At 34.3% G+C, this 22,868-nt stretch overlaps 5 protein-coding genes across 10 annotated transcripts; 3 read left to right on the forward strand and 2 right to left on the reverse strand.

Annotated features, from left to right (window-relative positions):
• Positions 1–266: 266 nt before the first annotated feature.
• Positions 267–1,256, forward strand: LOC101244217 (mavicyanin-like). Its single transcript, XM_004246088.5, has 2 exons — positions 267–553; positions 671–1,256. The coding sequence occupies exons 1-2, from the start codon at positions 394–396 to the stop codon at positions 1,015–1,017; spliced, it is 507 nt and encodes a 168-aa protein (XP_004246136.1). The 5' UTR covers positions 267–393; the 3' UTR covers positions 1,018–1,256.
• A 1,908-nt stretch (positions 1,257–3,164) lies between these two features.
• LOC101256613 (probable sugar phosphate/phosphate translocator At1g12500) lies at positions 3,165–6,177 on the reverse strand. Its single transcript, XM_004245637.5, has one exon. The coding sequence runs from the start codon at positions 4,623–4,625 to the stop codon at positions 3,555–3,557; it is 1,071 nt and encodes a 356-aa protein (XP_004245685.1). The 5' UTR covers positions 4,626–6,177; the 3' UTR covers positions 3,165–3,554.
• A 3,269-nt stretch (positions 6,178–9,446) lies between these two features.
• LOC109118690 (uncharacterized) lies at positions 9,447–17,364 on the forward strand. 4 transcript variants are annotated; one of them, XR_003247732.2, is made up of 8 exons: positions 9,497–9,752; positions 11,001–12,661; positions 12,747–12,897; positions 13,353–13,500; positions 13,570–13,815; positions 14,155–14,439; positions 16,673–16,778; positions 17,298–17,364. XR_003247732.2 is itself a non-coding variant. In XM_019215231.3 (7 exons), exons 2-6 carry the CDS (start codon positions 11,017–11,019, stop codon positions 14,428–14,430), a joined length of 2,466 nt encoding a protein of 821 aa, XP_019070776.1. In that variant the 5' UTR covers positions 9,447–9,752; positions 11,001–11,016; the 3' UTR covers positions 14,431–14,439; positions 14,570–15,625. The 4 variants fall into 4 exon arrangements, 3 of the variants coding, with proteins under 3 accessions (XP_019070776.1, XP_019070777.1, XP_019070775.1); XM_019215231.3 differs by lacking the exons at positions 16,673–16,778; positions 17,298–17,364 and adding an exon at positions 14,570–15,625 and having other exon boundaries at positions 9,447–9,752; XM_019215232.3 differs by lacking the exons at positions 16,673–16,778; positions 17,298–17,364 and adding an exon at positions 14,927–15,625.
• Positions 15,782–19,508, forward strand: LOC101256314 (nudix hydrolase 14, chloroplastic). Its single transcript, XM_004245635.5, has 7 exons — positions 15,782–16,145; positions 16,673–16,778; positions 17,298–17,375; positions 17,646–17,738; positions 17,879–17,971; positions 18,423–18,521; positions 19,020–19,508. Exons 1-7 carry the CDS (start codon positions 15,916–15,918, stop codon positions 19,242–19,244), a joined length of 924 nt encoding a protein of 307 aa, XP_004245683.1. The 5' UTR covers positions 15,782–15,915; the 3' UTR covers positions 19,245–19,508.
• Positions 19,509–19,621: 113 nt separating this feature from the next.
• Positions 19,622–22,583, reverse strand: CCS (copper chaperone for superoxide dismutase). 3 transcript variants are annotated; one of them, NM_001347093.1, is made up of 6 exons: positions 22,271–22,583; positions 21,955–21,981; positions 21,242–21,314; positions 20,996–21,130; positions 20,502–20,665; positions 19,622–19,998 (listed from the first exon to the last, which is right to left on the reverse strand). In NM_001347093.1, exons 1-6 carry the CDS (start codon positions 22,523–22,525, stop codon positions 19,753–19,755), a joined length of 900 nt encoding a protein of 299 aa, NP_001334022.1. In that variant the 5' UTR covers positions 22,526–22,583; the 3' UTR covers positions 19,622–19,752. The 3 variants fall into 3 exon arrangements, with proteins under 3 accessions (NP_001334022.1, NP_001334014.1, NP_001334027.1); NM_001347085.1 differs by having other exon boundaries at positions 20,502–20,701; NM_001347098.1 differs by lacking the exons at positions 21,955–21,981; positions 22,271–22,583 and adding an exon at positions 21,555–21,652 and having other exon boundaries at positions 20,502–20,701.
• Between the last annotated feature and the right edge of the window lie 285 nt (positions 22,584–22,868).

A 22,868-nucleotide genomic window follows, 5' to 3' on the forward strand; every position in this document is an offset into this window, starting at 1 on the left:
CCAAGTAAAATAAAATCGAAGAATATAAAAAATTTCCACTTGGATGGGCAAAAGATTAGATGTTAATATAATTAAGCATTGTGACATTCGGCAAGAATAAAATTTGGATAAAATAAAAAGTCACTATAGACACATAAGTTTTTTTCTACAATTCCAAAAGTAACATATCAAATATCATATATTAAAAAAAAAAATCATATATTAAATTTAATTCAAACTTTGTTATTTTCTCAAAAAAAAAAAAATGCCGCTATTAGCCGGCTACTCTTCTTAATCTTCAAAAATTAACAACCTATAAATACATCCCCTAACAATCAATAATTTCAAATCATATAAAAACACCTTATTATAACTACTTATTTTTCAAAAAAAAAAAAATTTAAAAAAATCTCAATGGCATCGACATCTGTTATGATTGCAGTTATTGTTGTTGTTGTTGCCACTCCAGCAATGGCAACTGATCATTGGGTTGGTGATGATCAAGGTTGGAAACTCGATTTTAATTACACAGCTTGGGCTGCTACGAAACAGTTCCACGTTGGAGATAAGCTCAGTATGTACATAAATTTATCATATCTCGTACTATTTTAAGTTTGTGTAATCGTTGTCATTAAAACATATTTTCAATACGTGTCCCTAAAGCTAAGCCTGATTTATTTTGTGATTGCAGTATTCAAGTACAAGAAAGACGTTCACAACGTGTACAAAGCAGATCATGAAGCATTCAAAAGCTGTACACCAAGTAGCGATGTTACGCCATTAACATCTGGAAATGATGAGATTTCCCTGGCTTCGCCAGGGAAAAAATGGTACATTTGTGGTGTAGGTAAACATTGTGAAAAGGGAATGAAACTTGCTATTAATGTTTGGCCAGCAGAATCAGTATCCCCTGCTCCGTCACCAAGTAGCCCTGGTTCTTCTTCTTCTTCTTCATTTGCATCTTCAATTTCTCCCGATTCAAAATTTGTTGCTTTGCTTGTTGCTGCATTTGCAATGATCGTCATGATCATGACTTGACGATGAAATTAGTTCGTATGGAGGGGTGAGCTGATGATCATTTATCAATTTGTTGTTGTTATTTGTTTTCACATTTTGAATAATTGTAAGATAGTTGAGGCAATCAGGACTCAGGAGTAGTGTCTGAGGCTCCTGGATTTTATGTTAATTTCTTTTACTTTGTTTGTTTTATTGAAGATTTGAATATGTTTGTATCCTACCTGATTTGATATATTATTTATTCTACGATTCTCTCATAACTTATAGTTATGCGGATTTCTAATTGCAGATCAAACACATGACTCAAAACAACCTTTTTTTTCTCTCATCAGCATTTATATGTATTTAATACATTCATATATATGGCCCCTCCCTCTATCTCTTCAAGTGGATGAAGTTTCTTAGACATTAATGTGATGTTTGAAATAGGATATTTCCTACAATTGCAACATCTTGTCCAAGTTGATTGCATTTATCTGTTGCTGCTGCATTGTCCATGTTCTCTTAAATCTTGCCTTTTAGTGTGTGGAGGCCCACTTTTATTCTTTTTTATTTGTAATATATTTACTTTTTCGAGTATTCTAGATATCTATCGGTCTGACTAATTTAAATTTACGTCCACCAAGCTCATTGAAAAGGAAGTGCTCCAACAACTTTTATATTCTCAAAGATTTGCATTTGAAAATTTTGATTAACAGCGAGAGGATTTTATTCATTCCATCATAAGTCAATAGCTTTTGGTAAACCCTTTGTGTAAATATTCCATCAAATATGATAAATATTTTACAAAGGAATCTAATTATTATAGTAGTCATTGTCTCACTTAGTTGAATCATTGTAGTTCTAACATGCTTTTGATCTTTAATTTGTCCTCTAGCGATCGAACTTATACACAATGTATCCGAACATAACTTATAAATATTATAATACGAAAACAGAAATTTATAGGAAAAAAAAAAAGAAGTTAATTAGTATGGAGGATACTAAAGACATACACAAAGTAGAGGGTTAAAAGAGGCTATCATAAACACCAAAAAAAGGTTTGAGAAAAAAGAATATTAGAGAAAGTTGAAAGTTACACCTTTAACATTTTATTATAAATTAGTAATCAATATAAAATTTAAAATTATATTAAATAAATAATGCTAGTGGGTGGAGAATTTTAATCATTTTATGCTTTTATCTATTTGGTTGAGAGACAACTTCTTTTAAGTCATCCTAAAAGTAACATGCCTAACATGCTTATAAAGAAAAACAACCAATATTTAGCTTTATGTAGCTAACTAACTCTATATGTTTCACACAAAGAGTAAAGCAAAAGCAAAATAACACATCTCATCTACATGTTTCCATAAATAGTAGTTTTCCTCTACTATTCTCTACACAAATCGTTCACTCGATACAGAAACTTACCTATCGTTGTAGGTCAACTTAACGTATAAAGTTCTTTAGACTGTTAGTGCAACAGTGCAAAAATCCCTTGCCAATGGCTCTCCTATATCGAAAGTTCTTACATATACTTTCAAAGTAGTTCTTCTAAGAACCTTGATATGAAGCTTAATAACAGTAGATTTATGTCAGATTAGACTAATGTATATGCTCCATCAGGGTATGGAGTTAAGTGAGGGCGGAGATGATCCTCCTTCACCGGAAAGTAGAAGGTACACTATCTATCAACATTCTTGAAGTTAAAGCTTAAAAGCAGTAGGTACATTTCCTATCAAGTCCCTTATGTGAGGTTTAGAAGCTACAGACATGCTGCAAATGGTTGAAAACTTGAAGTCATTCTATCTATATGGGAATTAGGTGGGGCAACGAAAGAAACTTGGCAATAACGACAGCAACTTGAGAACTAAGATCCACTTAAGAGACTTGCCAAATAATACAAACAATCAATGCAACTCATGACTATTTTGCACCACAATTTTCCATGTAGTCGTTTTCTAAAACAATCAGGGACCTCAATAGATACAACATTTCAATGTTTCTTGGCTGGCAGATCAACTATTCAAAAGTAAAAAGACCTTGCATCATCTTGATTATTGAAATATTTGCTATACATCTGATTGATTACTTACGTCTTTACAGGAGCCCCAGATCGCCAACTTTTTATAACAAGGATCGACACTAAAAATGTTATCTCGAGAATTAACTAAAACATAGAAGAGTAGGAAAGTAAACTTGAGTTTGGACAAAATATATTGGGAGGACAATTCTCCCACAAGAATATTACACATAGAGAACAATATCTAAAGAATCAGTCTTTCTTTGTTGTAGTTGCATCAAAGGAGTATAAAATTACAGAAAGGGGAAAAGTAAAAGAGACAACTTTATTCTCTTCAAACCAACCCCAATCAAGAACAATTATATAGAGGAAAAAAAGCATAGCACATAAACCTTTTTCCACTTTACCCCATCTTTGTTCCTATACAGTGGAATATAATCCAACCACTTAATCTTCCCCCACCCCATCCAGAATGAATACTAATTAGACCAAAAACAAAAAAAAAATTGTACCTTTGTGTGGCATCATCAAGATTGAATCTTTCAAACTATCATCAGTGTGCTGTTACTTTAGATCTCTTCTTTGCCTCACTGTAAAGCACCACACCCATTACAGTCACAGCAAATCCTGTTATGCCCATGATGTTCACTGGATTCCTGAATATCAAAACTGACACCACTGCAGCCACTGCAGCCTTGGCATTCCCCAAAACTTGCAGTGTCAAGGCACTTGTATGCTTAGTAACCAAGAAATTAGTCAAGTTCACCAAATAAGCAACTGTGGCATTACCAATCAACAAGAAAACCATAAATCCATCTCCCTTAGCTTTCTCCACTGTAACTGCAGCTACATTCCCCTCTATGTATAGTGTAAAAGGAAGCAAAATCATTGCTGCCATTGGAGCCATGTATAATAACAGATTCATAGAGTGCAATTTCTCAGCATCAGAGGATAACAACAACCCCTGAACAACAGATTTCAAGGCTCTCCCAGCAGTTGAACCTAAAGCCATCAAGAACCCAAACAAATGGAACAATGGCTCACTATTGCTAGCCAAAACAATACCAAGAACCACAGGGACAAGAGCTAAATAAACCTCAGCAGTTTCTTTCTTACAAGTAATCACAAAAGCAAAAATAGCAGTAAAAAATGGGGTAGTAGCACCAATTGCTTGATTAAACGATACAGGAAGGTACCTCAATGAAGTATTACCACAAACAACAGAAAAACAAAAAATAGCACTCAAAGCAAGAATCTTGAAGAACTGTTTCCTGCTATGTATCTGCTGGAAAGGAACAACTTCCAGCCACTTAATAGCAACTAAACTATAAGTAGCACATGACAACATATGCAACATAGTCAAGAATATTGGGTAACGATAACCATAAAAACTCAAAAGATACTTGTTTAGCAACAACACCCCAATATTTGAACAGTACCAAGAAGCAATTATAAGAGCAGTAAGTACATTTGGTGACACCAAAGAAGTTATCCCACCATTAGAATACTGTTGCTGCCTGATTTCAGCAGTTGGGGTTACTGGCATATCCAAGACTTGATCTTGGGGTGACTCCAATCTTGGATTGCTTCCCCTTCTTGTAGTCCATGACTGTGCCTCCACCATTACAATGCTTCCAACAACTTAAAACAGTGTAAAGATTCAATTTTTATGACTCTTGATACTACTTAGTATACTAAATACCCAATAGAATTTCAAGAAAATATAATGGGGTTGCCACTTAGCTGTAGTTTGAGTATTTGTCTAAATGGGGGTTGAGATCTGGGGGTAGTGAAGAAGATAGGGTAGGTTGGTGGGAAAATTTGGGGTTTGATCTAATTGAAGGGTCAAGATTTAGATTTCAAATGAAGGAAGTAATCCTGGCCATCGAATGAGAATTAAATGAGTAGAATAATACTAATAATAATAAAATAAAACTTAATGATTATAGCTGTGAACAAAGTGTCGGTACCATATTGGGTGCTTTAAACTCTATGCACTGTCCCACCCATGAATATGGTCCATTTTTATTTTATCAAACGTCTTGAGTTCAAGTTTAAATACGTAATATTTTAATAAAATATGTTATTTTTAAATTGAGATGTATTTAAGTTTGAGATAGGTTAGTTCTAATAAGGATATCAGACACTGATAAGACGGAAAAACAGTTGAGTTGTAATAGTGGACCAATAGAAATTATTTATCTAACATTCCCCTATATTTCATCCTAGTATAGGGGGGATTTATTTTGTAGTCATTATTTAAATTTCATAAAGATATATGTGGTTTAATTAGTCAATTAAGGTCAAACATATTATATTGACAAAGAAAATGTTATTTATTTGTTTATAGGAGTTTTGCATTCATGTTGGAGACAAGTAATATACAAAGATGTAAATGCATCTGAAGTGGAATTTGATGTGAAGTTTTTTTTATACATTTTTGTATGTTTTTTTTCTCCAAGCAATGCTTCAATAATTGGCAATCCAGATTGTTACTTGCCTCTTTAAAGTCAATATTGGTCATAGAAAATGGGTTAGAGAAAGTAATTAACAATCAAGATTGTTTGTTGACAGAGCAAATAACATAATCAAGAAGATCATTTTAATTGGCCTTTCAATTTTGCTAAACAAGAAAGGAAAGATTAATCATTATTATAGCCTTCTATTAAAAGATTGTTGCATTTAATAGTATGACTAATGATGGATACAAAATTGAAAATTATTATTCCACGCGAATTGTTTGATTTGACACAAAATTTAAAAAAAGAAAAGAAGACTTTTAAAATTTGTGGTAAAAAATAAATGATAAAAATTTATATTGCTATAAATCATTTCGTTAAAAATAAAATGGACATTTTAAAATTATATATAAATGTTTCATTCTTTTTAGATAAATTAAAAAGAAAAGTAAATCGTATAAATTGAAACAGAGTATATTTTTTCCACTTAGTTATGTCTTGGGGGGGCATGTGGATATCCAAGTTATAATCTCGAGATTATAATTTTGGAATTTGTTTTGAACTAAATGACATAGTCAAGATATACGTAAATTGATATAAATACTATCGTGTGATTAAAAAACGACTAAATTCATTGTCAAGTTCATTACATTATACATATTTCAAAATCAATTGTTTCCTCAATTAAATCGTAACTAGAAATGTCATAACAAAAAACAAAAACAGAGAAATCATTTGAAGAATTACACACATCTCCAATAGAACAACTTCTACTAGTAACAATTAATTCATTGGTAGACCAATGGACAAAGTGGTTGTGTCTGGTTCTGAATTATGATCTATGTTGTTCAGACTTTTCAAAAATATCAATGGTTGCATGTCAGATACTTTACCAGTAGCGCATTTTTGAAGAATCTGACACGATTGTGATAATATTTTTGAAGAGTCTGAACAACATATATCTGTCGAATTTGTTAATTCCATACACTTTCTTGAACGTTGGCGGCCTCTATGCATATGTTTTTCACAATATTTCTGATTTTGGACAACACCTTTGCTACATCTCCATTTCTTGCCATCAGTTCTCTTACATCTTCCTGGCTCTGGTTCCATCCTACTTTTATGTTCCCAACACACGTGTCCATATCCCATCACTACAAAAAAGAATCACGAAATTCGATTCATATTGTCTGTCTTTAACAATTCTTAGATTCTCGTTAAAAAAATCCTTAAATTATAATCATAAATAACGAAGCATAAGGAGGTTCAAATGAACCTTTTGCGAAAAAGTATACTACTAGTTTGAATTATTGTCTTCACCACTAATTACACTATCAAATCACGTTTACATGTTGTAGCAGGTAATATGTATTAAAAATCTGTTTAATTTTGAGTATTACAATTTATAATTCTCACATTTTTAAAGATAGTGGATATTCTTTAGACTACATTGACAATGAAAATATTTTTCAAATATTATAATTAAGGGTACATACATATGATAAGGAGCAAGATTTTACCAACACTTCACTATACATGTTATTATGAATCTAATAAAATCAAAGAAATCACCTTATTGGACTAAGCTTTGATTATATGCGAATTTGAATAAAGGTCAAACCATAATACAATCTTACCTTATATTAAGAGTTAATAATTTTGATATTCACTTAATTATCAATTATTTTCAGAGAAAGTCATTCAACTTTTATTTTCAATTTAAAAGTCACTCAACTATGACTTCTTTGCACAGAAAGTCACCCAACCTGTTTACTTATTTTTTTAGAAAAAATTAGTGACATGAAATTTTAATATTAACAAAAATATAAGAATCAAAATATAAATCCATTTAAAATATTTAATGACCCGCCCATTTAATCCAATCCACTAAAAATATGATATTAAACATTTTATTTTATCATTAATTCCCTAGATCATTCTCCGTTGAACATTGAACATTTTATTTTACCATTAATTAGCTAAAAGAACATTGGAGACAAGGGAGAATGCTTTAGGGAATTAATGGTAAATTAAAATGTTCAATATAATATTTTTAACGGGTCGGGTTAAATGGAGCGGATCATTATATGGGTATATATTCGACTCTCAAAATTTTGGTTAATAATTAAAATTCTATGTCACCAATTTTAATGAAAAAAATTAATTAAATAGGTTGAGTGACTTTCTGTGTAAAGAAATCATAATTGAGTGACTTTTAAGTTGAAAATGAAAGTTAAGTGACTTTCTGTACAACTAATTTATAATTGAGTAACTTTTGAGTTGAAAATGAAAGCTGAGTGACTGTGAAAACAATTGATAGCTGAGTTATTAACTCCTTATATTAATGCAAAAGATTATTTTCACATCTTAATTAACCTCGCGACATTTATATCAAACCGTTATCATTACACTAAGATTTTTGCCAGTTAAGAATGAAAAAAAAATGCTAGAAGGTTAGGTGAAGACTTACCATCATGAAGACCTTTTAAAGAACAAGTAAAAGACTTGTATATAGGAATAATTAGATGTGTGGGAACAGGTAGCCCTGCTTCTATATACTTGTAGATGATAAATTGTTGCTCTAATTCTTGCCTTTGTAGAAATGTAAATCCATATCCATTTGTACTAAAGTTTGAGTAGCTAAGCTCAAGATTTTTAAAACCAAGTTCAATTGAACATTTTTCACCTCCATCTGACACTGCACAAAAATAATAACAAAAAAGAAAAAAGAATGAGATAATAAAATAGTCATTTTTGGCCTAAAATATACACACCAAAAGAAACTAGTACCATTGTAGCAGACTTTTTTGGTAGCAATACTCTTGGGAGGTGAGATTTTGAGTTCCATTTGCAGATGAAATATATATATTTTTTGTTTATTTTAATAATATTATCACTACTAATTGTGTGTTGCTCTCATATTGTGAGATGTGCAAATAGGATTCAGATAAAAACAATGAAATACTGGCATAGACAGCAACTCTTCTGACATAGTCAGAAAATTTTGGCAGCTCCTGTTTTTGAATGGTAGGGCTTTTTTTTTTTTTTGGTTCGGTAGCTATATTGAAGCATGATTAAATTTATATTTGTGTATTGTAGAGTTCGTTTCTAGGAGGCAATACTTTTAATAGTGTTTTTTCATTTTCAAGGACTTGAATTCGAAATTCTAATTAAGAGTGAAATGATAGTGAATTGTTCCACCACAAACTTTGCACTTAGATTGTGTATAGTCTAAGAAAATGATAACAACATCATACCTAGTGAAAATCCTGTATAGGCAATCTTTATTCCATTTAGTAGGATTTAGGAAGAGTATAGTACACGTGAATCTTATCACTAATTTCTGGAGGTTGAGAAACTGTTTCGTAACTCACTATAACAAAAACTAGAAAAATGAGAATTTACATTTTTTTTTTTCGTGGAACTTACTATACTTTTCGTATTAACTATTATGCTTTATTTATTATCTTTTTCTTTCCTACTTGAATTTAATACACTTAATCTGATGGTATTTTGAAATCAATTTTCTTACTTTCACAAAATAGTGATAAAATTTATGTATATTTGACTCTCCCCAGACTTCACTTAGTGGAATTCCATGTAATATGTTACTATTGTGATGGTGAATTATGAAATATGAACAAATTTATTAGCATTTCTCCCCTAATTTTTCTCTGTTGAAAATTTAACTTGTGAAACATTAATCTGGACCAATCCAAAGTTAAAGAAAGTATATCGGCATACAAATTTTGGTTAATTGATAATTTGAAGTCACAAATTTGAAATCTAATGCATAATTTTTAAAAAAATTAAATATGAAATTTTAAATTTAATCTATAATTAAAAAATCCAGACAGACTATTAATTAGAAATTTTTGAATTTACCCAACTTATGACCACCGCTACTTACGATAGTCAAACACAATCGTTTTAGTTTTATTTACCTACCTTTTAATATTAGAACTATTTTTAACACAAAATTATTAGATTTCACGTTATTATTTATTATTACTCCAAAGTATTTTGTTATTTTCTCACTTAAAAATGGATAATGAATTTCTTGAAAATTGTGTCAACTAGAAAAAATAAAAGTTGCTCTTTACGTCACCAATTTTCTTTTTTTCACAAAATTGCACAGAAACTGTTAAATTGGACGAAATTGCTCCAAATTGTGTCTTCTTGTAATTAAAGATTGAAGATTCCATTTTTTCACCTAAAATTATTTAAAAAAACAATTTTTTTTGAATCTTGGTGTTTATGGCCTGGGACTCAAGTGATAGCTTGTAGAAGAGGTAAAGTTTCGATTTTTTCTATGTGGGTGTTTGTGTTTTTCCATGTTTTACTTATTGTGGTCGATTATGTTTCATACATGTGTATTGAATTGCTGTTAGATGGTGAAATATAAGTGTTTCATCTGCTGAACGCTTACTGTTCGACGAAAGTCCTAAGAGAAGTTAATGTTGTTAAAAAGTACATATTTTTTGCTTTTTGTGTCGTTTGTGACACTAATATTTGCCGAACTACTGCTCTCTTTTTATTGGTTTGCCCTTTACGTTGAAACTAAGCTCCCGTTTGGTCATCAATTTTGAAGTTGAAACTCGAAAATTTGAGCTTTTTTGAACTTGTGATTTTTGGTATATGAAGTTGTGTTTGGACATGTATTTTGCTTGGAAAAAGTTTCTAAGTTTTGTGAGTGGATTGTGGAAGTCCCAATTGGGAATTGATTTTTTTGATCACATTTCATGCAAATAAATATTTGAGGGTAAACTTTCAAAAGCTATGACCCTGACGCTGGCTAAGATTTTAGAAATTTTACTCGACTCTACTATTCCATTTCAAGTTTCCCTTGTTTTAGCTTGAATTTCTGGTTGATTACAGAAGCCTTAAGTAGTCAGTGTTACTTTCTAACGAAATGTGAAGGATTTCCATTCTCGCTCTCTCATGCGGGGCTAATTGACTTATTGAATGACTCCTCTCTTTACCGTCAAGTGGATTTCAGCTCTTTCTTTTTATTACGGGAAAGAAATTTAGGAAATCTTCCTACTTGTCACGAGACACTATTGTTTGTTGCATATTGAATTTGAAATTGTTAAGGAAGGAATCCTGCCCTTATTTTTGTTTTAGTATAATGTCCTTTGTATCCTCTTTCCTTTGATCTGCTCAGAAAACTGGGGAAAAATGTTATCTATAACTTTCCTCATTATTTTTAAAAGGTAGCTAATTCCATTGATTAATAATTTTATCAAGATACTTGAATATAGCTTACCCCCTCCGCTCTTTTATCACAGCTTATAAATGGGATAATCCTTTTGAAAGCAAAGCATTTACTACGTTCACTGTTGTGATAAATATATGTAGTTCAGGTCGTGGATAACTTAAGTCACCTAAATCTTGTACTTAATTTGGATCAAATTTTGTAGTGATTAAGGTTTATTGATGAGACTTCGGTAGAAAATTAGTGGGGTCTTAGCTATATCCATTATGCTTTAGGGAATTAGCAGTCTTTTTTAATTTATTGCTTGCAATGTTTGATCTTGCAGTTGCATAATTTACATAATGGCAAAGAAACCTGAATCTGTATTCCTTGAAGAATGGCTATGCAGAATCAGTGGCACCCAGGAGAACGTGACACTGAAACATCCTTCTTCGGCATCAGCCCAAGCTATCATCCAAGCATGGGCTGATCTTAGGGACTCCCTTCAAAATCAAGCATTCCACTCAAATCACCTCCAATCCCTAAGGACCCTCGTTGATGCTCAGTTCTCTCTCTATATTGCTGATCCACAAACAAAAATTCTGTTGTCTATTTTGTCCTCGCAAAAAGTCTCCCTTCCACAGGAATCTTATCCTTTATTTGTCAGGCTTCTATACATTTGGGTTCGGAAATCATTTAGACATTCTCCTGGGGTCATTGATTCAGCAGTTGAGGTCCTTTTGCACCTTTTCTCTGGGCATATTCATTCAAACAAAAGCTTATCTTTCTTCTCTGAAGGTGTTCTTCTCCTTGGTGCTCTTTCTTTTGTACCTTCAGCATCCGAAAAATCTAAAACCGTTTGCTTGAAATTGCTCTGCCAGCTTCTTGAAGAAGACTATAGATTGATCCATTTGTCTGAGAGGACAATCCCGAATGTTCTTGCAGGAATTGGCTATGCTCTATCTTCTTCTGTGAACATATATTTTGTTAGAGTTCTCAGTTGTTTAATGGAATTGTGGGATAAAAGCGACGGCCCTTTTGCTAGTTTGTCTAATGGGCTCATGATACTGCATCTGATTGAGTGGAGTTTCTCAAATTTTATCAATTCTAACTCCACAGACAAGATTGATCTTTTCAGTAGAGAGGTATTGAATAACACACGACCAGCATTCTCTTTGTTTGCTGTAGTCATGGCTGCTGCTGGAGTACTGAGAGTCATCAATAGATCTGAACAGAAAGCACTAACTGACCTTAAGATTTCTGTTGAGGAACGAATCGAGACCATTGCATGTGGTTTAGTTTCTAGTGCTGGAGATGCTGATTATGCTACAATGGAGCCAAGAAACTCCTTTCTGTTACAGTGTATATCATTAGCTTTATCTAAAAGTGGACCATTTTCTTACCAACCTCATGTGTTTCTATGCCTTGCTACAGCTTTATTGACTGAAATCTTCCCCTTGCCACACATTTATGTAAAAATCCAAGAATCACCTTCTGGCAACTTGGTGGGATTAGTTCTCAATGACGTGCAGCAACACCTAGACAGCATTATTTTTAAGGAAGCAGGGGCCATAACTGGTGTTTTTTGCAATCAGTATGTCATGGCTGATGAGGAAAACCGAAGTGCCGTAGAGGATATCATATGGAATTACTGTCGGGATGTCTATATGTGGCATCGGAAGGTTGCTTTGATGCTTGGAGGTAGGGAGGAAGCGCTGTTAGGGAATCTGGAAAAAATTGCTGAATCTGCTTTTCTCATGGTTGTGGTCTTTGCCTTAGCAGTAACAAAGCAAAAGTTAAGTTTAAGTGCTCCCCAAGAAATTCAAATGAGACTTTCAGTGAGGATATTGGTTGCATTTTCTTGTATGGAATATTTCCGCAGAATGCGTTTGCCAGAGTACATGGATACAATTAGAGCAGTTGTTACAAGGGTTCAGGAGAATGAACATGCCTGTGTCTCATTCTTGGAATCTATTCCATCTTATGATGATTTGACAAACCAAGCTGGTTGTGACTTTCTCCTGCATATTTTAATTGTCAATATCTTTGCTATATTACAGTCTTTCACAAAACATCACCTTTTTCCTTGCAGTACCTTCTAGCTTTCAGAAAATGGAATATATGTGGACTACTGATGAAGTGCAGACTGCTCGGATCTTATTTTACATGCGAGTAATTCCAACTTGCATTGAATGTATACCAGCCTCTGTATTCCGCAAGGTTCTGGCTCCAACCATGTTCCTGTATCCTGCATCAGATGGTTAAGGGCCCGTTTGGATGGGCTTAATAAAAGCAGCTTTAAAAAAGTACTTTTGAAAGTGCTGAAACTTATTTTTAAAATAAGCAGTTATGCGTTTGGATAAAAGTGCTGAAGTTGTTATGCCAAACGTGAAAAGGAAAAAATGGAAAAAAGAGATGTTAGGGTTATATGGATAATTTGGTCAACTTAAAACAGCTTATAAGCTAAAAAACAAAAAGCACCCCTACCCCAGCTTTTAGCTTTTGGCTTAAAATAAGTTTTTTTTAACTTAAAATAAGTTATTTCGAGTATTGCCAAACAGTTAAATAAGTCAAAAACCAGCTTTTAAGTCAGTTTGACCAGCTTTTAAGCTAAGCCAAATAGGCTCTAAATCTAGAAACAAATAGGATAGTCAAACCTGATTGAATTTATAAAAATTTCCTTAATGCATTTAACCAGATACATGGGGCATCCAACTGGAAAATTGGCTAAAGCCTCACACTCGGTGTTTGTCGCTTTCATGTCCTCTGGTAAGGATGCTGATCCAGATGAAAGAGATACATTAAAGGAGCAACTTGTATTTTATTATGTCAAGAGATCTTTAGAGGTAATAAAAACTACCAAAGTTAATTTCTGTGATGCTTGAACTTGTTCTCTGATTTAACTGAAAATTTAGGGATACCCTGGGATTACTCCTTTTGAGGGAATGGCTTCTGGAGTTGTTGCACTGGTTAGACATCTGCCTGCTGGAAGCCCGTCTATATTCTATTGCATCCACTGTCTCATTGAGAAGGCTGATAGCCTTTGTAGTTCAGTCGATACTACTCCAGAAACTGACTTGTGGAAGAGTTGGAATGGAAAGCTGGAGCCTTTCAAGATGTTGGATTTACTTTTTCGTCTCCTTTCTCTTGTTGATATACAGGTAAAAGTGGTAACAATGTTTATCTTCAACTGGGCAACCTAATGATGTGCAGTTACAAGTTCAATCATTAGAGAACACGTGCCTTCCATGGATATGAAAATATTCAATATGTGTGATACGTCACTTTAATTGTTTTACTTTCGTGTCTTCCTTTGTTAGAAAATTTGGGTAATTGGTATAATTTGTAGGAGCTCTTTCTTGTTACATAAAAGCTTTGGAAAATGGATAGATGTTTCAACTATGAAAATGCTGATTTGTCTTAGGTGTCCTAGCCCGATATATGCCTACTGTGCAAATATAATGCACTTGACGTGGCTGATACTTTTTTTTGCCTCTCAGGTTCTGCCTAGTTTGATGAAGTCACTGGCACAGTTGGTCGTTACATTACCACCAAGTGGCCAGGATATCATTCTCAATGAATTATATCAACATGTTGCAGAATCAGATGATGTTACACGGAAACCGACAATGGTTTCGTGGTTGCAGTCACTGTCTTATCTTAGTTATCAAAATACTAGCAAGAAAGCACCAAAAGTGGCAGCAAAAGAACTACATGATTCAATATCAGGAACTACAGACTCATTAAGCATGAATAAAATCAGTGCACGTCTGTAGAAGATTGAGGTATACAATTCTCACTTAATTGTTGGTAATATTACATAAGAATACATGTCCACTGTTAATCACTGGTCCCTTGAAATTTCATCACATCACACATGAATAAAACAAACAATCGTGGACAATGGTTATGCAGGATTCATGGATACCAGAAATGTGTAAGATGAGGTTAATGCTGAGATTGGTGCTTCTTTAATCTGATGAGAAAATGTTCATTGTTTGGACTGCATTTGACTTGCAATTCTGTGCATAAAGGAATGTTAGGTTTTATTGCATTGTTGTTTATAAATAAACTTGTATTACAAAGGGAGCAATTGAGGAGAATTCTGAAAGACTTCTCTTCTATTTATCAAGAACTGATGTGACAAGTCACAAGTACTTGCAATTATAAATGTCACACAGGAGTGAGGACCATGAATTGGCTTTCTGGTGTTATATCCCACATATTTCCGTGTCTATGATTTCTGGATTCAATTTTGAAGTTTCTTCGCAGAATTATTAGGATCTGTTGCTAGTAATCCAGGGCAAAATTCAACATCCAACGCCAAGGGGTGAGTTCTCACTTCCAAGTGCTGCCTCCAAAATTGGTTTGTGGATAGCCATAAACCTGTATGGTGTAAAATATGTTGGCTTAATGTCTGTATCCTTTGAGATTTACCATTTGTTCATGAAGACTTGGGTCTGCTTTGAGATGGTACCGACACAAACTTCATCAGATTCTGTTCAACAAGCCAAGAAGAAGTATGATGCAGGGTGAAGTTGCATTTTCTTTTTATGCCAAGCTTCTGGCTGAGGAAATTGTGCTTTCCATATCTTGCTCTCACTCACTTTATCGAGCTTCCCTCATCTCAGCTTGTTCCTGCTTTACTTGGTATTTATGCCGAATTGTGAAGCAACTCTGCCACTGCTCATCCTATACCATATCATGATGCCCCTTCCTCCAACGAACAAATGCTGGAAAAGATTGAAAATGTTGTAACATAGACATTATACAACTTCTTGACTATACAGTTATATGATTGATTATACTGAATTACAACTATTCTGTTAGCATAAATGGTCAAGAAACACTGTGAAGTGTTCTTCCCTCAGTTCACTCTTCTAGTAGGACTGGATACTTCCCAGAGATGTATATTTAGCTGCCTTCCCCTTGGTGTATGTTTGAGCTTGAATAAAATGCTCCTTTACTGAATTTAGTGGTTTTGACTCATATTTTTGTTCTGATAAAGTTAAGATCTTTCATTCACTACATCAAGTAGATGCATAGTTGCAAGGAAATTAAAAAAGCATTAACAGAAGTACAAATGAATCTCTTTTTAGTGTGTTTTGGGGCGAGCTTTTTTATGTCGTTGATAACTAATATGAGACGGGGTGAGTAAATGAGTAGAAAATGCAAAAGAGTATTGTTTTTCGTCTTTTCGATTTTATTATTATACTAATAAAACATTCCACAAGGGAGTAGTTTGCCAATAGTGCTGGAAAATGAGAGTAACAGTGCCACGTTTTGGACTTCCATTCTTGAAACCTCTCTATGAATTCCCCTTTTCCTCTTCTTCTTCAAACCTTTGGCCCAGAAATTGTTCTGGAAGCTTCTCTGTAAAAATGTCAACAACCCCACCTTCTCAAATCGCTGACATCATCAATCTCCCCACCCAACTCGACCAACCGGTTTCTGTTGTCGCTGCTCCCGGCGTCTCCGATACTCACTTCAGGCAAATCCCTCAACTTTTTATTTCATTTGCGATTCTATTTTTAGCTATCAATTTACCCAATTCTTACTTAATAGGGCATTTGTTGTGTGGGTTTTATAAGTTTTTCATGATTTTTTAGAAAAAAAAAAGAAGCAGCCTTTTCTATGATAAAGATTAAGCAATTTTCTTGGCATGGATCCATTTGGATATACCTCAACATGTTATTCTTTGTTTTCTTTTACTTATTCGGGTTCTACTTTCATCTGTCAATTTAAGTAATTCACACTTGATTCTTGTTATGTCCTTTTTTTCTTTTTGGGGTTCAAGTTTTAGCTTTCAGTTACGTAATTCACTAGTATGCCATTTGAGGTGAGGTTGTAGAAGTAAAGATTTTTAGTTATGTTAAAGATTAAACATTCTCTTGGGATGGCTTTGGATTATGTGGGCTGTTTGGATGCCATTTGAGGTGAGGATTGTGCATGATTTTCAGAAAAGGAAGCATTTTTATGTTAAAGGATGGTTTGAGTGAATTGTCTGTTTTCTTGTAGGAATGCTATTGAATCCTCATTGTTCAAACAGTGGTTAAAGAACATACAAACTGAAACAGGACTGCTGGCTAATGGAGCGCTGTCTTTAAAACAAGTTCTTATCCAGGTTTCTATCTCAAGCTGTTCTGCTAAACTATGAAGATAGTAACCTTTACATGGTCAGTAGTTACAATGAAATATATTGTTGGCTAATGGGACCATTAGAACACAAATTGAGTTGCTTGAACCCTTCTAAATTTTTTCCACATTGGACAATTGGAGGAAAATGGTCTGTCTTCTGATCATAACTGATGCTGAGGCTCTTAATTATATCTTTATTTAGTATGTTTTGTCCTAACATTTATCAAAAGAATGGATATCTAGGTTGATTGTGCACTTTATGCTCCTTAAAGATTCCTATGCTTCCCTAACATAGTTGTCAGTCGTGCTCCCTCCTAAAGAGGATAAAAAGGAAGTCTTCTTGATGTACGTGTCTGAATTTTTGGAATGATGTTAACTCGCACTATCAGCGACCAAGAGTCCAAGACATAGTGACTATCACAGGATTTGAAACTGCTTTTGGTCCTGCTACCGCAAACATTAAGTTTGCTTTACAGCTGACATTCCTTTTTATGTGTTGGAGCAGGGTGTAGATATGTTTGGAGAGCGTTTGGGGTTTCTAAAATTCAAAGCAGATATTATTGATAAGGAAACGGGTCAAAAGGTATCTGATTAGAATCTCTCCATCCCATTGGATATGTAATTCATTCAGCCGGACTATGAATAGCTTCTCTTAAAGCTGTGTCCTCAATTTATTTTGCTTTGGTTTTTTTTCCTTGTACCTTAGAGCATTGAACAATACAGTACTCGTGACATAGCTCGACAATATTAGCATGACAATGATGTATTACTTCCATTTTCCTTTTTCCTAGCTTATCCTTGGTTGCAACAAGGGAAACTTCTTTCCTGTCACTATCACCTCTTTTGTGTCTAGGTTCCTGGTATTGTCTTCGCACGGGGTCCAGCTGTTGCAGTTCTAATCCTTTTGGATTATGAGGGTGAGACATATGCTGTGCTTACGGAACAGGTAGGTCTTCCAACTGTCAACTCCTCCATTTTTATAACGTCGAAAAATATCTCACAGTACAGATAATATGAGGAAATTTATGAAAGTTTTCTGTCCCTTTTACTGTTTAAACTCTAAAATACATTCAACCTGTTTGGAAGGTTAGGGTCCCAGTTGGGAGGCTAATTTTGGAATTGCCAGCAGGAATGTTGGATGATGACCAAGGCGACTTTGCTGGAACAGCAGTTCGAGAAGTCTCTCTCTCCCTTTCTATCAAAGCACTATCCCCTTCTCAAAATTTTCTCAAGTGAGACAAGCTGTCCCCTTGTTTTTTTGGTGTTCAGTTCCCTAGTATATTAGTTTATTATGGCATAATGAACTGTATTCCTCTTATCGTGTCATTTTTCAACAAATCACTGGAAGTTCCTTCGTTTCTGAGCAAGTTCAATTGAATCCAGAAATCTGCTAATGAAACTATATGCGTGACTAAACTGAAATCCTTATAAGAACATCACAACTTCCTTATCAAAAGCAACTATTTGTTTTACATATTTGACAACTTAGTTGCACTCCACTGTATAATTAAATATTGAATACTTTTGCATTTGAATATATATCGGTTTTAGCGCGTGGATGGAAAAATCAGAGAGTTTGACATTGCTTGGCTTAACTTATAATTGAAGTATTTGATCTAATATGATTCAGGTTGAGGAAGAAACTGGAATACACCTGAATGTCCATGATATGGTCGATCTCACGGCTTTTCTTGACGCGTCAACTGGGGGCAGAGTTTTTCCTTCTCCTGTAAGCATTCCACCATCTTCTATAAGACTCAGATAACTCTCAGCGCATGCTTTCTTGGATTTTGTATTATAGGAACAGAAAAAAGTAGAAATATTTGCATTAACAACTAGTTTCTGCTAAAACTCTTATGGAAATGTATGTGTTGTAATATATATTTTTTTTATTTCTGTTAGTCAATAATTTTGATTCATTGCACTGCTTGCTTTACTGTTTGGAACCTGTAAATTGTAATGACATTGGATATTGCTCCATGTGCACTTGCAATTAGTGGTATATTTGTGAACCTTGCCCATTGCACGGGGTAGGACTAGACCTGACTTTTTTTGTTAGAGAGGGAAAGGTTCGGAGTAGGCGCAACTACATTGGATCTTTTGTATGCAGCCAGCCTTATATTGGGTGTATTTTTCAATTCAAAGATGAGGCCTTCTGTGATTGTTTCTGCCTTTATATATCTCTTAACACTATATTTATGTGGTTTTGGTGTTCTTTCAATGTTAGGGTGGATGTGATGAGGAGATGAGTTTGTTTCTCTACAGAGGAAATGTCAGCAAAGAGAAAATCCAACAACTGCAAGGGAAAGAAACCGGACTACGAGACCATGGTGAGCTGATCAAAGTGCATGTGGTTCCATATGATAAACTATGGCGTGCCACAGCTGATGCAAAGGCTCTGACCGCCATTGCTCTCTATGAGATGGCTAAAAGAGATGGACTGTTGTCTTGATCGACGAGTTAATAATTTCTCCTCCATTATATAACAACTTACGATTGTATGCTTTGCTGAAAAGATGACGACTCTCTATTTTAGGCAAGTCTGCTTCTACAGTATGAGCATTCCTAGGTGAACGCTCCGGGTAATTGCATCTACTGTTGCTTGGTATTGAATTTTTGTATATTAGACGCAACTGTTCTGCATAGAACAGAATTTTACTGTTTCGAAAAAGAAATTTAAAAGGGGAAAGAGAAGATTCTTCCTTGTTATCTATCAGTATTCAACACGACTACCACCAACTGGAATTTGAGCTTTGTTTGAAGTTGAATTCCCTATCTTTTCTCATTCAAATGAAGAGGAGCAGTTCGTCACACAGGAACCAAAGAAAGTGAGAGCAACAAATGATTACATTTATTTTTGATACATTAGCTTGTCCATCCAACTTAAAAGCATCATGAATGTGAATGATACAGACGTAGTAGTATACAATGATCAAATGATTCTAAAGATAATAAACTGTTCAGATTTTGCTGGTTGCTTCCCAGATAGTTGTACCATCACAAGTGCAAAGCTTCTTGTAGTTCTCACCAACCCCGGCACTTCTAGCTATCACTGCTGCTGTAAGTCCTGGGTCTGATTTATCTTCAGTAGCATATACAGCAATAGCTCTCCCAATCAGGTCAGCAACTCTCAGCTTCTCTTTAGGACCGGAATAAAATGCCTCTCCTTTCTCGTCAACATCCAGTGTTCCCAGGTCACCGAGTGGCTGAAAGATGGAAAAACACATCAGAAATGCAGTTAATAGTCTGTCTGGTGCAACATATATTAGACATAAGTAAACCAATCATTCATTAGAACTTTATCCATATATTTGTCTCCTTTTGACTGTCCAACAAAAGGAAAATTACAATTGATAGATGCTTATTTCACTTTCAGAGGACAAAGAGAGAGGAAAAGTTTCACAGTCCTTGACAAATGTTATCTAGTATCCAGACAGTTACGATTCCATAACTAACAGCATGGTATTAGATGCATTTCATATGGCAAAGGACCACTTAAAAGCATTTATATCATACTCCAAACACTTCAAGCATCCTTGAGTGAGATTAAATGAAACATGATTGCATAATTAATATTATGGATCCTGATTCTCTCTTTCTCAATGCAAGTATATTGCAGAATCCATGCCCCCAAGAAACAAAGGTTCGTAGAAAGAAGATAGTACAACATATTCAACATAAATAAAATGTTCTTTTGCGTGTTACTTACTAGGCTGTACAATTTTCCAGTACTAGCTGCCCCCCTCGTCAAATCACCAAATTCATTAATAGACCAAGCATGCTTCCCAGGTGACAGGCCACTGAAGTTTGCTTCAATCCTAGTTAATTCCATATTGACTTGAGCCAAGCGAACAACACCAAAAATATCTGGTCCTTTGAATTCGGCAACGGCAGCAGATATAAGGAAATCTACAGGGCATGGTTCAAATGAATATAAAAGTAAGATGCATCGCATAAAATATAAAGCAGATAAAGCTAAGACGACTGAAGCTCATGAGAGAAGTGCATAATATCTCTTTTTTTGCACTCTTCGTTCCCTTCAGCACTTAAGAAGGCCATTACACACTATAATCATAAGTATGCTTTACTTCTGCTCATCCTCTTTAACATAGCCAGAGATGTGAAGACATAATGCTTCACAAATTTTCTATAATACTAACTTAGGAAACATGACAGATGCAATTAGATAAGATCGGAACATACCATCCGGTACTCCTTGCCCAATCAGACGGGCTTTTCGACCTGTTTGCTCCAAGGCTTCAGTCATTGTCTTCACAGGTGAAGATCCAAGAATTCTCACTACTTGATTATCAAGATCCACATCTACATTCTTGACTCCTAAAAGCCACATAAAAGATCTCTTTCAACACCAAAACAAATGAGGAAGTTAAAAATAAAGCCCCATTACAGGGCATGGTTTCTCTCTTCTTCTTTTTTCTTAGCATATACCTTCTACGGTTTGCAATTTGCTCTTGACAGCACTAACACAGCCTTGACACGACATATCCACCATAAACTCTGTCTGTCACCAATTTGTCAATATGATCAGTTTAACGTGGAAAAAAACAACAATGTGCAACATAATATATCAACTCACAAAGAAACCAATAGAAACAAACATAAGCCCCCCAAACTAAACCTTCAATAACCAACAAAATGGGCTACATTAAGCCATCAAGATTAAAAGATACCCCCCTCCCGTTAAAAGTCATCATCTCTGATACACTCACTAATCACATTACAACCAGCACAATCAATTTACCTCAGCAATTGATCAAGGAGAAAAAACCGTCACGTGTTATCGGCAATATAATTCAAAAGCAGAGCTACAGATTTTTTATTGACAAATGAATATTGTTTGTAGTAGCATTATATAAGGGCTCTTGTCCTCTCTTCTAACAGAAGATGTTAGTTGATCTACCTAAAGCAGAGGCGAAAAAGATTGATATAATACTACTCTTAAGTGTACATCTCCTCCTTTCATCAAATGTTGTACTACTCATAGTACTATCCAAAGTACAAAGTTACTAGACTCTTTATAAGTACAAGAATCCTATTTATTGTACAGCTTCCAATGTGCAATAAAAAAACACCAGAAATTTCCTCATTTCTCCTCCAAACAAAAATAACAGAGATTTTTTTTTTCCTGAGAAAAAACTTACCAGCAACTCAGGCAAAACGACTCCATTCTGCAAACGAAAAATCACATAACCCAATTAGAACAATAGCATCCATTTATTGCCAAATTTACAAACAAAAAAAAATTAAACATATTAGTTTTTCATTCTGGATTAAAAAAAAGAGATGGATCTAAAATTTAGTAGTGAAGAATTGCAATACAAGTAAGACCTCCCTAAACCCTAAATCCTCGCCAATAGGTGAAAATTCAATTAGCCAACCAATTGACCCCTGTAAGATTCTCCAAATAATTCAAAAAATCAACAAAAAGATAAAAGAGCTGAAGGATAAAATTATTACATCGGAGGAAGTTTGGTGATTTGAAGAATGCGTTTCCATATGAAGAGCTGAAGGAGGACTCTTTTTTTGTAGATTCTTCGCGAAGCTTAATTGGAGAATCGAATTCGAACTAGAAATTGAGCCAAATTTTAGATTTTTCAACGGACGTTCAAACTGCGAAGAAGAAGAAATAGAAGAAACAGCAAAAGCAGCAGCTGGAATAGCAGCAGCAATGGCGGTAGTTTTTGCAGTCACAATGGACCTCAAAAATGCCATTTTTTTTTACTCTTTTTATATTCAGAGTTTTGGTCATAGAGAAGAGAAGTCGATGCCTGAGGCAATCTAGAATCATCTATTGCATGTAATCACTTAATTGGGCTTTTTTAAGTTTTATTGGGCCATATATAACTACTTGGGTTGGTCCAAGTAGACAGAAACTATCTAATAGCACAAATATTCGGTATTAATTAGGAAAAATTATGCGGTTAAGTAAATTTATACTATTCAATTACTCATTATAGCTATAGTTTGTTATAATTATAACTCGTGATTAACATTATACGTTAATTACGTGGGTTGACTTTGAGTTTGTATTAATTAGTCATGATTGTAGATGTAT

This window comes from Solanum lycopersicum, chromosome 8 (assembly GCF_036512215.1).
Source record: "Solanum lycopersicum chromosome 8, SLM_r2.1".
Classification (NCBI taxonomy): Eukaryota; Viridiplantae; Streptophyta; class Magnoliopsida; order Solanales; family Solanaceae; genus Solanum; species Solanum lycopersicum.